Source organism: Carassius carassius, chromosome 43, assembly GCF_963082965.1.
Source record: "Carassius carassius chromosome 43, fCarCar2.1, whole genome shotgun sequence".
NCBI lineage: Eukaryota > Metazoa > Chordata > Actinopteri > Cypriniformes > Cyprinidae > Carassius > Carassius carassius.
The window spans coordinates 24,274,938-24,292,090 of NC_081797.1; the positions used below are offsets into that span (position 1 = coordinate 24,274,938).

General features: G+C 38.0%; 1 protein-coding gene across 2 annotated transcripts; it reads left to right on the forward strand.

Moving 5' to 3' along the window:
* The first annotated feature begins 510 nt into the window (after nt 1-510).
* Nucleotides 511-14,277, forward strand: LOC132124638 (piggyBac transposable element-derived protein 4-like). Of its 2 annotated transcripts, XM_059535753.1 has the most exons (3): nt 511-826; nt 9,749-9,832; nt 12,570-14,277. In XM_059535753.1, exons 1-3 carry the CDS (start codon nt 678-680, stop codon nt 14,137-14,139), a joined length of 1,803 nt encoding a protein of 600 aa, XP_059391736.1. In that variant the 5' UTR covers nt 511-677; the 3' UTR covers nt 14,140-14,277. The 2 variants fall into 2 exon arrangements, with proteins under 2 accessions (XP_059391736.1, XP_059391737.1); XM_059535754.1 differs by lacking the exon at nt 9,749-9,832.
* Nucleotides 14,278-17,153: the final 2,876 nt, after the last annotated feature.

Below are 17,153 nucleotides of genomic sequence, written 5' to 3' on the forward strand. Positions count from 1 at the left end.
CACAAAGGCTCTTTTAAGAGCCACCCACATTTTCGAAAAGAGTGTTTAATTATTGATCTTATGCGTATTATTAGTCTTGATCTCGTTTTTGATGCTTTTCTTACAATGCACACACTTTAATGTTTCTTTGTTTCACAGTATGTAACGTTTTATGATGGAAAAAAAGGAGGTCGAGTTATAGTTGCTTGTAAAACGACCCCCCACCTCAAGGGATCTATTTAGCGCGGATATTAAGAAATGCGTCATCTGTCCATTCTAGACTAGCTCCTTTGACGCAAATTTAGTAAAACCGAAATCTGTTTATACAGAATGTAGCGGGAAAGAAAAGCCAATGAAAATGAGTTTGTGTGGAAGTTTATTCATAAATAGAGACTACTGAGCGGTGTTTGCCCAACCCGTTTTTTTCCCCAATGAAATACCCGCTAAGACAGTCGTGTGAATACACCCAATCAGAGAGAAAGATACTCCAGCCATTTCACAAGAGAATGGGCGTCAAAGAGAGAGTTTGGCCATTTTAGTGTAGGAAAGAGAAGTGTGAGGAGGAGGACGCTGGTCTGACTCCACACAACAGAAGCGCTTTATTCATGTGTTAATGGTCTGCTATGAGCCACAGAAACACATTAACGCCCCACGATAAAAAGGAAGCACATCTTTAGCTTTATTGTCATTTCTTCACGATGGCGCACACACGCGAGGAAGCTCTGCAGACGACCACAGACAGTGAGGAAGAGTTAACATGTTCTTCAGACGACGACGAAGATTTGGAGGACGAAAGCTTTCATTGTAAGAAGCAATCTGAAACAACAAAGGATACAATTTATAATGAGTAAGTTTATTTTTTTCGTACAATAGTTGTTATAAGAATCTGCGCATGCTCATATAACTTAACATGTGTTGATCTGTGGCGTTTTCATCGAATTGAACTTTTAACATTGTCTTACAAAACATGTAACGTTAACGGTTTAAATATTCTATACTGTGACAAAATAAATAAAACTATATCAATGACCTACAGTTTGTTTTGGTTACCTTACGGCCGTTTCATGTCATATACAGCATCATTAACAAAGTTACACTTAAAACATTTACACCTTAGCAGATATTTGCGCACATAAATTGGTATACATGAATATGTAATTGCCCAGAACTTAATGTTACACTCTCAGAAAAAGAAAGTACACAATTGTACCTTTAGGGGTACAATGCCTTGTCACTGGGGCTGTACCCTTGGCATAGGGTACAAATTTGTACCCTTGTGATTTGTACCTTAAAGAGACCAGTTTTGTACCTGTGGTGGCAGTTTTGTACCTTTTATTTAACGGTACAAAAATAGACCCTTCAAAAAGGGTACAACATTGGCTTCGACAGGGTACAATCCTTAAAATATATAATATATATATATATATATATAATTATATCACATTATACAATTTATTTTAAACAATGTCTGTGACATATAAACGATCATCTACTGAGTAAATGTATTTAACACCCCTGGGGTTGTTTTAAGTGTAATTAATTAAGTCCTCTTTTCAGTAAAAAAAAAGTTTAACTTTATTTTTAACATAATAATTATGTACAAGATCAGACATAAAATCAACAGTCTTCAGACATATGTATACATTTCAACATTTATTTAACAAATGGGCAATCTGGCAACTTTAAAGCATATACCAGATGTGTAGATGTTAATTAGTTACATTCATTAAGTGTTGCACCTAGTTAATAAAACACAAAATCATCAAATTTACCTAGACATGAACAAATACGACGTGTAGATTTTTTTTTTTTTTTTTTTTTTAGTTAGAACAATATCAATTTACAAACTCAAATGGGGAACAATAACTTGCATATGACAAAATATACACTATTCCAGTCACATCTCCATCATACATAAATGACTGTGTATATATATATACAGATATATCACTACATACAATAACAATAAAAAAAACAAAAATACTTTAAACATTTCAGGGGGTTGCAAAAGAAAAGAAAAGGAAAAAAAAAAGGCAAATTTTTTTACCAGTCTTAAAAGGAAAGAGACTCGTACATGGTTTTATACAGATCTTCGTGGTATTGATTATCTTTGGATAAGAGTTTCAAAGATTCTAAGTATTTATGACATTCATTTTTAAAGCAGTTTAAAGAGGGTTTACTGTTATTCCACTTACTTTTATGTATATGATATTTACCCATTGTGATAATAATGTTTAACATCAATGACATATTTTTCGAAAGCCCTTCTACATCGGCAAAAACCAAAACCTGAAACAAATTTATTGATGGAATACCAGTGTTGATATCAATATTTAGCCAGCTGTAAAGATCCTGCCAGAACTTTAATGTGACTGGACAAGAGAAAAATAAATGTTCAGTGGTTTCACGCTCTTCTAAACAAAAAACACAAGGATCTACCTCAAAACGGAATCTTTTTCGTAATATTTCAGCTGCTGGATACACATTATTAATAATCCTAAACTGAATATCCTTCATTTTAGGTAGAACTGGCCGTTTAAGATTAACTGAATTTGTTTTTAAATATTTCATTTTCAAATTGTTTTAATTTTGAAGGTGTATTGAAGTCTGAAAATAATTTACATTTTAATACATTCCCTATTACTTTGTTCTTACAGTTTTTGTCCCCAATATATAAGTCTCCAATCTTTAACTCAGGCAATTTAACAGACACACTTGAATACGTAAGAGTGTTTTGTATTAATTGTTTTAAAGCACGAGGGATGGCTTTACACAAAGTATTAAATTCTCTAAAGGAACATTTTATTTCAAACTTCTCCATGAATGAATTATGTTGAATAATTTGCCCAGTTCCATCTAAAAGGTCTATAACATATAAAACATTTTTCTCATACCACTCTTGTTTGAATACTGTCTTTCTATTTATTGTAATGGTTCTGTTATTCCACAAGGTAGAACCATGCGGAGTAAAATTTTGTGTGAATAACATTTTCCAAAAAACAAAACCTGTTTGTGGAATTTTGAAAGCTTAATTGGCAATTTGGAAACCTCAAAATCACATTTCAACAAAAATTCTAACCCTCCAATTTCCTTGAATACATACTTTGGTATCTGAAACCACATTGAGTTTGGCTGTGCTAAATACATTTTAATCCAATTCATTTTAAGAACTCCAACCGTTGATTCAAATTCAGTGGCTTTTAGACCTCCATTTTTATATTCTTTAATCATCTGAGATTTTTTAATATAATGAGTTTTGTTTTTCCATATAAAATTAAACACAATAGAGTTAACCTTTTTTATCAGTTGAGGAGAAACATAAAGGGAGTAGCATGGGTAAATTAGTTTAGATATGCCTTCTGCTTTAGTCAAGAGGATTCTGCCCATAATAGACAGATCTCTCATAAGCCAACGATTAAGGGATTTTTTCATACTGTCAATTCTCTCATCAATGTTTACTAATTCTCGCGTTTGTATTTCCTTAGACATTATTAAACCTAAGTATTTCACTTCAGATTTAACAGGAATGGATTCTATATTATCTTCATTACATGAAAACAAAGGAAAAAGTTCACATTTTTTTTAAATTTAGGCATAAGCCTGAAGCTCTTGAAAATACTGAAATAATGTTCAGGGCTTTTTTAACTATAGATGTATCTTTTAAAAATATTACTGTGTCATCAGCAAATTGACTAATTCGATATTCGTAATCAGAAATGGTTATTCCTTTTAACTGGGGATGGTTGACAACTAAATAAGCTAACATTTGAGTGCATAATATAAACAATTTTGGAGAGATAGGACATCCTTGTCTAATTCCACGCAGAATTTCAATTCTGGGTGTCATACCTGGATTTAGGGATATATAACTATAAATATTGTTATAAAACATTTTAATAACCTTGCAAAACCCTTCCCCAAACCCAAACATTCTAAGTGTTGTAAATATAAATTCATGCTCCACCGTATCGAATGCTTTAAAAAAATCTATAAATAAAATTAAGCTCTCTGATTGTATCAATGATTGATAGTCGATCATATCCAGGATTAGTCTAATATGGTTTTGAATATATCTTCCTTTAATGAATGCTGATTGATACTCCTCTACCAGTTTCCCAAGAACCTGTTTGAGACGATTAGCATACACAAGGGCAAGTAATTTATAATCTGTACATAATAAAGTTATTGGTCTCCAATTATCTAATAATATCAACGGTTTATTGGGTTTAGGTAGCAAGCTTATCAAACCTGTTTTCATAGTAGGTGATAAGCTTCCTTCCTGAATGCATTCTAAAAATGCATTATATAATAATTTCCGAATATCTTTCCAAAAATGTTTTAAGAATTCAGTAGTTAATCCATCTATACCTGGTGATTTATTATTATTCATCTGTTTTAAAGCTACATCCATTTCTTCTAAAGTCAACTCATCATCAATTAAGAATTTATCTTCTTCATTCAGTTTACATATTTTATCTCTTATAATCGCAAATAAAGAATCACAATCAGCTTTTTGGTAATTAGATTTATAAAGGTTAGAATAGAAAAGCAAAATTTCATTTTGAATTTCTTTTTGATCACCTGTTATAGTTTCATTAATCTTAAGCTTACAAATGTTTTTCTTTGTTTGTCTTTGTTTTTCCAGGCCGAAAAAATATGATGAACTTTTTTTCTCCTTTTTCAATCCACCGCGCCCTTGATCGAATATAAGCGCCATTTGCTTTTTCTGAGTACAATTCATCTAGTTGGGATTGCAGTGACTTTAATTTTGCAGAATCTTCTGGTGATTCTTGTGTATTAACTGCCAATGAGTTTATTTCTCCAATCAGTTCCCTTTGTTTCTGTTTCCTCCTCACTGATAAATGTTTGCCTATATCAACTGCTATTTGTTTAACCCTAAATTTAAACCATTCCCATTTATTTATGTTAGACATGTCTAGATTTTCAATCTCCTCAATAAGAGTCAACACCTCATCATAAAATCTATCATTCTTTAACAAGTCATTATTAAACTTCCAAATATTAGGAGAAATATCAGGTTTCTTAAAACTTGATAAGGACAGAGTAACCATACAGTGATCTGTAAGTGGGGCAGCTGTTATTTCACATTCTGTGACAATTTTACATAGATCACAAGAAATAAGCCAATAATCTAATCTCGAACATTGACCATTTCCTGAGGAGTTAAACCATGTATACTGAGTGCAGTTTGGGTTAGATACCCTCCAATAATCAACAACATTGACAGTTTTACAAAAATTCAATATAGTATCATTATACACAGAATGTGTACCTCTTTGAGGTCTTTTATCTAGCCATAAATCAGGGACTATATTAAAGTCACCTCCTATTATCACATTTTCTGCATTATACTTTTTTTTCCATTCATTTACCAATTTACCAAGTTTCTTAAACATTTCTCTATTAGTCACTTTGTTATTATAACCATAAATACAGAGTAATATATAACATTTGTCGTGTATTTCTACTGTTATCATTAACCAGTGGCCTTCTGTGTCCCCTTTATGAACAATTACAGAGCCTTCAAATCTGTTAAATAATACCATCACTCCGGCCGAATGTGAAGATCCATGTGCAAACAAGGCTAAATCACCCCACTGAACTTTCCAGAATTTTTCATCAATTGAATTAGAATGAGTCTCTTGTAAGAAAACACAGCTTGCCTTTTGTTCCTTGCAAAATAAAAAAATAGCTTTACGCTTAACACGGTTTTTTAACCCCCTAGCATTCAAAGATAGAAAAGAAATAGACATAAATTAAATTATATGTATAACGTTCTCAACTCTCAGCACACACTCAACAGTATACACAGGAATGAACATGTTGTCCTTAACTCTATAACCAAACCAAACAAACTGAACATGTAGTATTGCTTTTAGTTAAACACCATTCTCAATCAGTTTTAACAGATTATTTCCATCTAGTATGCGGCAATCCTGAATACTTTAACGAGTCTACGTGTTAGTTACCTTGTGAACCTCAGTCACGGGTCAACTCTGAGTCCATCAATAAGTGCATAGCCTTCTTTTAGGAAAGCTCTCTTCCCATTTTTCCTGGCTTCTTGCACTTTTGGCCATAACTTAGCACGAGCTTCGCGATCTTCCTTTGAAAAGTCTTCTTTAAATTGAATGTTCATGTCTTTACACACCCTTGCCTCTCTTGATTTTTTCCACACTTCATCACGCACAGTCCTCATTGCAAACTGGATGATCACTGGCCTGGGTAACTTATTAGTAGCAACGTCGTTTCTTTTTCCTAAGCGATGTACGGTATCTACCGATTGCCGGAGCTTCTCCACTGACCACGGAATCACCCGGGTAAGAATTCCGATCACCGTTTCTCTTGGGTCTTCATTTTCCTTTTCTGGAAGACCGATCAGTCTGAGATCCCATCTTCTTTTGTACCTGGCATGCTCTAAACACTGCTGTCTCAATGAGATGTTCTCTTTCCTTAAGTCTGCTGCTTCCTTTTTCAGTTCGCCAATGTCTTCTTTATTCTTTTTAACTGCGTGAGCATTTTCCTCCATTGTCTTTTCAATGATTTTCAGTCTCTGATCCTGCTCGTCAAATCTCTTAATTAGAGTTTGAATTGCATCAAAAATCACTTCATTTGTTATTTCGTCTGTTTAACTTTGTCTTTAGCCTTTGATTTTACTTTCTTAGGATTTGGGCTGGGCAGAGGTGTATGATCATGTCTTGTTTTGGCAGTTTCCACCATCATGTCTTCAATTTCTTCTTCATCACATGCCTCTGCAAGAGCATTTAAGTTGTAGTCATGCTCCACTAGCCCTCGATTTAATGTTACTTGGTTGGTGTTTGCCATCGTTTACTATTGGTTGGTTTTTTATGTCAAAGATAACAATTTTAGGACGATTTTAAGCTACTTCCCTCAGAGCCTGCATAAACACAACCGTTCACTCCGCCATCTTGGAAATCCCCCCGACGTGTAGATTTGAGTTGTGTAGAATCAGTGAATGATGTTCCTTGTTGTCCCATCAGCGAGCAGGGGTTACGGTTTAACTGGTTACCGTGTGATCAGGTGACCAACTTCCTGGTTCAGGTCTCTGCTGCAGATGTGCTGGAACGATGGCAGCAGATTCGCCAATTCTGAAAGCACAAACTGACGTGATATTAAGTGTCTAATAAATGCAGACTTGCTCATTGCATGATTCTGATATTATTGTAAAGATTACAAGTTATTAGTATGATCGCCCGTTTCTCGGCTGAAGTAAGTAGGATAAAAAAAAAAAAAAACAATTGTACGCCTGTGTTGGCGTGGGTTTCGAACACGCGCTAAAAGACGGCGCTCCGCGAGACAACAATTATTTATAACGAGACAATTATTATTTATAAAGTGAAAATAAACTATAGATAGATTCAGACATATTTCTCAATTAACCTGTAACCTTGTATATCTGGAAGCATTTGGGACATTATTTAACCCAAAATAGGATGCCATATGACTTGATAAGAATTCAAGAATTCAGAATTCAGAATTCAAAGTTCTCCCTATTGATAAGGTAAATATTTATCAAACATGTCTATTTATGCATAAGTTTATATATAGGAAACAAGATCTACCAGACTCCTTTCAGAGTTTGTTCATCCCCATCTCACATGTACACTCATTTCAAACTAGACATAGCAATAATACTTTTGTCTTACCTTACACACGAACTACAAGACATCAATTTAATATTTCTTTTAGAGGTCCTAAGCTCTGGAATGATTTAAGCCCATCGTTGCGATCAATGTCCTCTTATTCTGCTTTCAAAAAGCATTTGAAGAGACTACTATTGCTAGCCTGACGCCTTTATGTAGTCCTTTCTAGGTATTGCTTGCTCTTTTTGCATTTTCATCTAGATTGATCATCTTTTATGTTATTGAACTGTTGTTTTGTATTGTTTTTTGTTGTTTTTTTTCTGCTTATGCTCTTGTTTTGTTTCGTTTGTCTTTTGTTTTTTTATTTTGTTTTTTTTTGAGTGTTACGTCTGCATGTCTCATGAATTAATATGAGCAGGAGTGGAACTCTGTACAAGCCTGGAATGGCTTCGTTCCCTCCTTGCATAGTTTTGTACTTGTACTAAACGTGCTAAACAAATAAACTAAACTAAACTGATAAAGTACATGCACGCTCTGCCAGTCGGCACTGAAGGAAACTGAAAGACCGATGGATTTACTTTCACCTTTAACTCACTTTCATACGCAGCCCGGCACGTCATCTGTAGGAGAAAAACATACAATCAATCCGTGGCAACGGTTTTGCAACCTGTCCCATCGGTTTATAAACCGTACTCACAAATTCTTAAACTGTTTCCTCGGTTTAACAAATCGTGCCGGTTTATGAACTGACAGGATGGATTGCAAACCGTCGCCACAGACTGTATTTTATTCTCCTACAGGTGACGTGCCGGGCTGTGTGTACTTTGTACTTATGCACGAAGAACAGAGTGATAGTATTTTGGGTGCTGTCATCATATCGCTACACCAGTGGTTTTCAACCTTTGTGTCGCGATGGTATTGCAAGTGGGCCGCCAATTACTTTTAAAAGAAACAATAATATTGTTATATATGTAAAAATGTCTAAGTCATAACCTAATTTCATATATGTGTGTGTGTGTTATATATATATATATATATATATATATATATATATATATATATATATATATATATATATATAATATAATATATATATATATATATATATATATATATATATATATATATATATAACAAAAAGAAACAAAATATTAAACTGTAATTGTCTCAACTATTCAAGCTCGCTGATTGGTTTAAGAATAAACTGCCAATTTATCGTAGATATTTTTGCTGCATATGCTACAGAACAACCGCTTAAGCGGTGCCAGCCCAAGTTATTTTCTGTTCATTGCCAGTTAATTCAATAAAGTAAGGGTGCTCCGATCACGATCGGCCGATCGTTAATGCACATCTCGTCAGTAAAGCCGGTTCTCTAATCAGCGGCAAATTCCATCAGGTGCGTGATTTCACATAGAGCAGCTGTTACCACACAGAGCCGTTGTTAACTGAGAAGATGCGCAAATAAACGCTGAAAATGACCGTGGATTTGCACAGCTTCTCTGTTAACAATGGCTCTGTGTAGTAACATCTGCTCTATGTGAAATCACGCACCTGATGGAATTTGCCGCTGATTAGAGAACCGGCTTTACTGGCGAGATGCGCATAACGATCGGCCGATCGTGATCGGCGCAGACCTACAATAAAGACAGTTTACAATTTAGATTCTGAGTACTAAGTTATTAACCCAACAATAGTGGGGTCAGTTAATTTTTTTGCAGTGGAAACATATGAGTTTGGTTATGTGGGCTGCGAGTTGAAAAAGGTTGGGAACCACTGCGCTACACCATACAATTTGCAGAAAGAGAAATCTGAAAAGGTTTTGAGGTTAATGTGTTACAAATAAAGCATAAAACTTGAGATATTATTTTAACCTGGCGAAATGTAAATTACAGCAGAAGAAACTATATTCATTTCTTAAAAAAAAAAAACATCTGGACCATAGAACGGGACTCCCAAAACCTTGACTTCCAGGAGATAAGTCAGTAAATTCGAGTAAAATCTCAGGATTCGCTTATCCCGTGTGAATGCACCACATGAAATTCAGATGTGGGTGATAATTTCAAAATCACACAAGATCCCTAGACAATACTTATCCCATGCAAATAGGGCTTAAGATAACTCGTTTTCATTTATTTATTTTGTTTTAGGAACGTGGTACCTTCAGGTGCATATTACACGAGGGCAGCATCCAAGCGTCATTCAGTTATCAGCGCTGTAGACCATCTAAACCAGTAAGTTTTTTGTTTATTTTGCACCTGTTAGTTAACATTTCCATTTATGCCTTCAGACTATACATTTTTTAACCAGCATGTGTCCCCCTGGGAATTGAACCCATAACCTTTTGTGCTGATAATGCAATGCTCCACCACTGAGCTACTGGAGCACTTGGTTCCCTTTTGATACTACACTCATACTGTGTCGTAAGCCGGTAGGCTGAGACGCTACAGAGAAAAATCTTTTTTCTTATATTTATGAAGCCTTTCTCAATCACGGAGTAAAACTGCACGATCATTGGTTCGTGGAGTTTGATAGAAAGAGCGTATGGTGACCGAGCTGCCCAAACCCGCCAAAAGGGACTGGACATCAGGCTAAATAAGCGGTCGTCTCATCCAGGCAAACGGATTCATTCTCCTTCTGCAAGACTGATCTCTTTACTGGATCCAAGACTTGAAGCTGTCGTGCAGCAGAGATCAACGCTGACCAGCTCTCCGCTTCCCTAGTACCCGGTCAGCGCAACGCTCGCAAACCGCATGCAGTGTGCATGCAGCTTTTGCTGAGGTTTGTATAAAAAAAAAAAATATATAATTAAAAAAGGAGCAAATTCCGTGAGTGGGGCAGAAGGGCTATGAGAAGATCCCTCCAGTGGACGAAGCTGTAGATGCACAACTGTGCCCACCTGCTGCCATTGGATGGAAGTCTAAGGTGACCCTCCCATCCAAACCATGCCGGACGACTTTGGCCCTTGCAGGACGAGCTTACACTTCAGCACTGCACTTGGCTCTGCGCGCTACTAAGGCCACTGCCCAGGCTATTAGGCGTCCCACCCCATGCCTGGATAGGGGGCTTACTCCCTCTACCCTTAAAGTGTAGAGGGAGTAATGTTGCGGTTATCGCAGCTTCTCATGCTCCTATAGCTGGGATGTCTGTGGGTAAAAACAACCTGGTTGTTAGTTTTCTAAAGGGGTCCAGGAGGCTGAACCCTCCTCGCCCCTTCACGATCCCCACATGAGACCTATCCACGGTTCTTAGGGGCCTCAAAGATCTGCCCTTCGAACCGCTTCAGACTGCTAACTTGCATTCTGTTGCTGAAAACCGCTCTGCTAGTGGCGCTAGCATTGGTTAAGCGAGTAGGAGAATTGCAGGTGCTCTCTGTGAGTCCCTTCTGTATTGAGTTCGGGCCTGTCAACTCCAAGGTCATCCTCCAACTCTGTCCCATAGTTCTTTCCCAGGATGATCAGGAGTTGAACTTACTCTGCCCTGTCAGGACTTTGAGAGCCTACATTGACCATTCTGCCTCTTTTCGACAGTCGAAAGAGCTCTTTGTGTGCTTTGGAGGTCACACCAAGGGTCATTTGTCTCGAAGCAAAGGCTATCCTGATGGATAGGGGATGCGATAACTCTCGCTTACTCATCCTCCAGGCTCCAATGTCCGATAAGAGTTAAACCACACTCCACAAGGGGCATGGCTTCCTCATGTGCTTGGTCTAGTAGAATGCCTATCGCAGAAATATGTGGGGTGGCTGGCTCGGCCTCACCGTCCACATTTTTCAGGTTCTGCAACCTGGATATTCCTGTGCTACAAGCACAGGTCCTCTCAGCATAAGCCCACCATCATGGTTGACTGCTTTCGGGTCCCTGGGGTTAACTTTGTCCCCTACACGTTCTCAGGCCTCTTGGCGCCTGTACTGTAGGAGGTCAACAAAATTACTGGGGTAATTACATCCCCGACTGCTCTGGCATATTGTAGGTATTTGTTTTTAGTGCTCTGGGTGAATACCCGTTCCTGATAGCACGGCATGATTGTATTGTCCCCATAGCGCAGGGATAGGCAACTCCGGTCCTGGAGGGCCACTGTCCTGCAGAGTTTAACTTCAGCCCTCATAAAAACTCACCTGCCTGTATCTATCTAGTAATCCCGAAAACACTGATTGCCTTGTTCAGGTGTGTTTAATTAGGGTTGGAGCTAAACTCTGCAGGATAGTGGCCCTCCAGGACCGGAGTTGCCCATCCCTGCCATAGCGTCTCAGCCTAATGGATTCCGATACAGTTTGAGTGTAGTATCGAAGGTGAACATACTCTGTTAGTAATGGAACCTTTGTTCCCTTAGATGTGTAACGAGTATTGTGTACTTTGCTGTGCTATACGCAACGCAAGGACACTTCATGTTGTCACTTCAGTCTAATTAAATCAGTTTGCCTGGGTGAGACGGCCACTTGTATAGCCCGATGCCCCGGCCCTTTTTGCAGGTTCGGATGGGCTCGCTCACCATAGGCTTGCACGGTGCCACTGTGCCGCCATTGGTTAATTTTCTATCGAACCCCACAAATCAGTGGTCATGCAGTTTAAATTCGTGATTGAAAAAGACTTTGAGAAATATGATTTTTCCCAATAGCGTCTCAATATAACGGCTTATGACACAGTACTCATTCCGTATATAAGGGAACCGAGGTTACATTACTGAGTACTGAGGTAACTGAGTACATTTACTTCGGTTTACATAATGGTACATAATATAATATATATATATATATATATATATATATATATATATATATATATATGTGTGTGTGTGTGTGTGTGTATATATATATATATATATATATATATATATATATATATATATATATATATATATATATATATAATGTATATATGTAAACTGCTTATTTTAATGAGCTGTTAACACACTAGATTGATAAAGCTGTTGTGATCCTGTTGTCAGCATGTTTTTGCCTGCTCTTTTTGCAGATGTGAGAGTGACAGTGACCAGATGCCTGCTGCAAAGAGAATCAGGACTCTTTCATGGAAAGCAGAGACTGATGTTGACCAGGTTCCACAGACTCTGAGATTCCTGCCTGCTCGGGAACCAGGACCACGGTTGTCTGCTGCTGACTCACACTCTCCCATGAGTCTTTTCCAAATGTTTTTCACAGAGAGTGCCATGGAAAACCTATGCCGCAACACAAATGCTCAGGCTGCCAGGGCAATGGCAAAGGGCTGCAAGTACAAATGGACAGATGTCAGTGTTGATGAGCTGTATCGTTACATCGGACTCGTATTCTACATGGCTGTGGTGAAGATGAGCTCCATTGCTGACTACTGGGGAAAGGACAGTCTTTTCTCTCTGCCTTTTCCCGCCACAGTTATGTCAAGGAACAGATACCGCACCATTTCCTGGAATGTACACATGAGTCACCCAGACGCAGACAAGGAAAACGACAGAAAGAGAGGCACAGACCAACATGACCGTCTGTTCAGGATCAAACCCCTCATGGACACTATTCGTCTTGCGTGCAAAGCCTTCTATCATCCTAGAAGAAATGTAGCTGTGAAGGAGAGATTGGTGGCATGCAGAGCAAATATAGGAATGACAGCATACATGAAAGCCAAGCTGACAAAGTTCAAGTTTTTTATTCTTTCCGACTCATCAAATGGATATATTGTGGACTTCTCCGTCTACACAGGCAAGAATAGTTTACCTGCAGACCGTGGGCTTTCGTATGATGCTGTGATGTCTCTCCTGGACCGTGAACATTTGGGCTCTGGGTACCATGTGTACATGGATGATTTCTACACCAGTCCAAAGCTCTTCACAGACTTGTTTGCTCTGAATTTTGGTGCTTGTGGGACGTACAGAGAGCAGAGGAAGGGCTTCCCGAAGACTGCAACTAATTCACTGAACAGAAGCTCCAGCAGGGGATCCATCAGGTGGATTCGGGATGGGCCTCTTGTGTGTGTGAAGTGGATGGACACACAAGTGGTGTCTGTTTGTTCCACCATACATGCTGCCTATACAGGAGAGCACATGAAAAGGAACGTCAAAGCACAAGATAAATGGAAGACAAAGTCTTTTCCATGTCCTGCACCTGTGACTGCATACAGCCAGCACATGGGGGGTGTTGACCTGTCCGATCAGCTTCTGCAATACTACTCTGCACAGCACAAAACTATGAAGTGGTACAGAAAAATCTTTCTACACTTCTTGGACATTGCTGCCAACAACGCTTTCATATTGCACAAAGAGCTGCACGGCAACATGACTCATGATCAGTTCATGGAGGAGGTTATTGCAGAGCTCTGTGGCATGTCACAGAAAGCAGCACCAAAACAGTATAGCACAGACCATGTGCCAATTCCAGGAGCTGAGCTGACCTCAGACGTCAGAAGAGTCGCTTCTGTCGGTCGCCGGATCTGTGTGCATTGCAAAGCAGTGCATAGAAAGAAGCTACAAACACCTTGGAAATGCCAGGCTTGTGACGTTCACTTGTGTCTTCAGTTGAACAGAAACTGTTTCCAGGAATGGCACAAAAGTCTGTGATTGTGTTCAAATGTATCATAGTTTTTCCAGAGTGAAAGAATAATTTCAAGTTATTGAGTTGTAATCTGACAAATCATTGCAATGACTGGTTATGGCTACTGAAAATGTATGGCATTTATAGTACTTCTCTACATTACTGTATTTACATTTTACTGTATTTTTGATCAAATAAACTCGGCTTCAATATAATATTCAGACTTTTCAAAATATTGTAATGGTTCCCAAATATTTTTTTTTTTGTATTGTCATGCACTATGCTGTATATACAGGTGCTGGTCATATAATTAGAATATCTTCAAAAAGTTGATTTATTTCACTAATTCCATTCAAAAAGTGAAACTTGTTTATTTATTCATTACACATAGACTGATATATATCAAATGTTTATTTCTTTTAATTTTTATGTTTATTACTGACAACTAAGGAAAATCCCAAATCTCAGAAAATTAGAATACTGTGAAAAGGTTCAATATTGAAGACACCTGGTGCCACAATCTAATCAGCTAATTAACTCAAAGCCCCTGCAAAGCCTTTAAATGGTCTCTCACTATAGTTCTGTAGGCTACACAATCATGGGGAAGACTGCTGAATTGACAGTTGTCCAAAAGATGATCATTGACACCTTGCACAAGGAGGGCAGGACACAAAAGGTCATTGCAAAAGAGTCTGGCTGTTCACAGAGCTCTGTGTCCAGGCACATTATTAGAGAGGCGAAGGGAAGGAAAAGATGTGGTAGAAAAAAAGTGTACAAGCAATAGGGATAACCGCACTGTGGAGAGGATTGTGAAACAAAACCCATTCAAAAATGTGGGGGAGATTCACAAAGAGTGGACTGCAGCTGGAGTCAGTGCTTCAAGAACCACTATGCACAGACAGTGTAAAGTTTCCACAATCAGTGATGGTTTGGGGTGCCATGTCATCTGCGGGTGTTTTAATCTACAGCCATTGCTCTAACTCACACAAGAAGTAAATCAATGGTATTAGTGATTGTCTGTTCGCTGTACAGTACACTGTCAGGTTCAGAAAAAAAAAGGTTCCTCTTATTTCATTTATTCAATTTATTTGACCGTAATGCATAATTGAAACATAATAAAATATTAATCAATTAATTAATACATATATAAATACCCTACGTTTGTAGTAGGTATCTGTATGAATTATGAATTGTAAAGTGAAAAGTAAATTTAATCTTTTTAACGTTTTATATAATCACAATGTATCCTATAAAAACCCACTTCAAACCAAAGTAATTTTGTCCAACCTGTTATCATTTTGCCCAAACTTTTAAGCTGTAAGCTATTAACATTCCATAATAGCCTAATACAAAATCAGGATTATTTATTTATGTATAGTCTATATCCCCCTGAAGACACCATCCCGTGTGCCATCTACGCCAGGAGAGTCACCATCATGCCCAAAGATGATGATCATCTGGCCCACCATGTTTGTGAAGAGTATTCTTAAACTCACTGCTGATTTACACCATAAACCCCAAAGGCTTTTCTCTGAGACGCTTACATTTTCAGATAAATCGCTTCAAATCTGTCTACAGTTTTGTGGACCATAAGTTGTCGGAAAAGAGGGTAAATGTTAATATTTTACATTATTTATTCTACTTTATATTGTGTTTTTTATTTGCTTGTTTATTGCTCTTAGAAGCTTCTTTGTTTTCTACAATTATTATTTTTTTCTTTTCTTTTTTTTTATTACATGATGTAAAATTTAAGTCTACATTGGTCATAGCCTATATGTTTTTTATAGTCATCTGCTACAGTTAAAATTGTTTATTCCTAAACTGAATCAATTTATGTCATTCTAGAAAGAGAACTACTTTGGTACCAGGTGGGTTGTAACATCTACTTAGGAAGATAGAGTCACTCGATGTAAATAGGGGCATTGATCCTACGTGTGAGACACAGTTTGAAACTCAGCGGTGAGAGCAGGTATGCACTAAGCAGGCTCTGTGTCAGCGTGAGTTCACTCAGACACAGTTGATTAGTTCCCAGGCCTAGCCGTTTCTCTCTCAGAGGCTTGCTGAGAGAGGAGAAATGTGGGAGTGGGCCTTTTCAGTGAAAGGCAGTCCACGAGTGGAGAATTCCTGCTGCGAGGGTGTGTCAATGATGAGCAGGCTTTAAGGATTAGCGATGAGCGTAGAGTCAGCTGAAAGTGAAGAAACCTGAGAATCCTGTGGCAAATGTCCGCTTATATAGCCAGCGCGCCCCACCAATTCTGGTGGGCTTTGGCAGGCTCAGCGGGCTTCGTCACCATAGGCTCGTGCGGCTCCGCTGGCTAGCCATTGGTTCGTTTTTTTAATACACTGCATGAACCACTGGCCGCGCAGTTTCACAGCGTGAATGAAAAAAGGCTTAAGTTCAGGAGAAAAAAATAGTTTTTCCAATATGCTTCTAGCAAGATGCAGTACGAGTGGAGGGAGGTGCGTCAGGCCAAAACACAAAATGACAACATCAACATCAGTTGAGGGCTGCAAGTCCACTTTTTAAATGACAATATCCTGGCCGGACTACTGTTGTCAGTGATATAAGTATTTGAAATGAACATGATTTCTTAATGTCTAGTGACACATCAGGGCCATTTTATGATTAATTGAAATATATTTCTTACATACAGCTCCTTTAAAAAACAAAAGTAACGTTAATCCTCTGTGTCTTCAGTGGCTCAGATGTTGGGAGTAAATGACGACTGCTTTATTCGTATATCCAAAAAAACCTCAAACGCTTAATCGGAGACCTTCTTGTCTCGGAGTTGACACAATTGCAGACAGCTTAAAGCTCACTCAGGGCGAGTCTAAGAGCAGAAAGTGAATTTTGCATCTGATGAACCCTGTAATATCCACCCGAGCTGCCGTCAGTGCCATGGGCGCGAGTGCAACAGACGCACGCTCTGCTCTCACTAACAAAGCATTCAAAGTCACTGTTAGTTGTTTAACTGTATGATGGATTGGACAAGACTCGACTGGGCTCATTTATTTAAAAATGGGCTGTCAAGTCACGTCA

Coding starts and splice junctions, on each gene's coding strand:
- LOC132124638 (XM_059535753.1), top strand. CDS start 678: ATGGCGCACACACGCGAGGAAGCTCTGCAGACGACCACAGACAGTGAG. Junction 827..9,748: donor AAGGATACAATTTATAATGA/GTAAGTTTATTT, acceptor ATTTTGTTTTAG/GAACGTGGTACCTTCAGGTG. Junction 9,833..12,569: donor GCTGTAGACCATCTAAACCA/GTAAGTTTTTTG, acceptor CTCTTTTTGCAG/ATGTGAGAGTGACAGTGACC.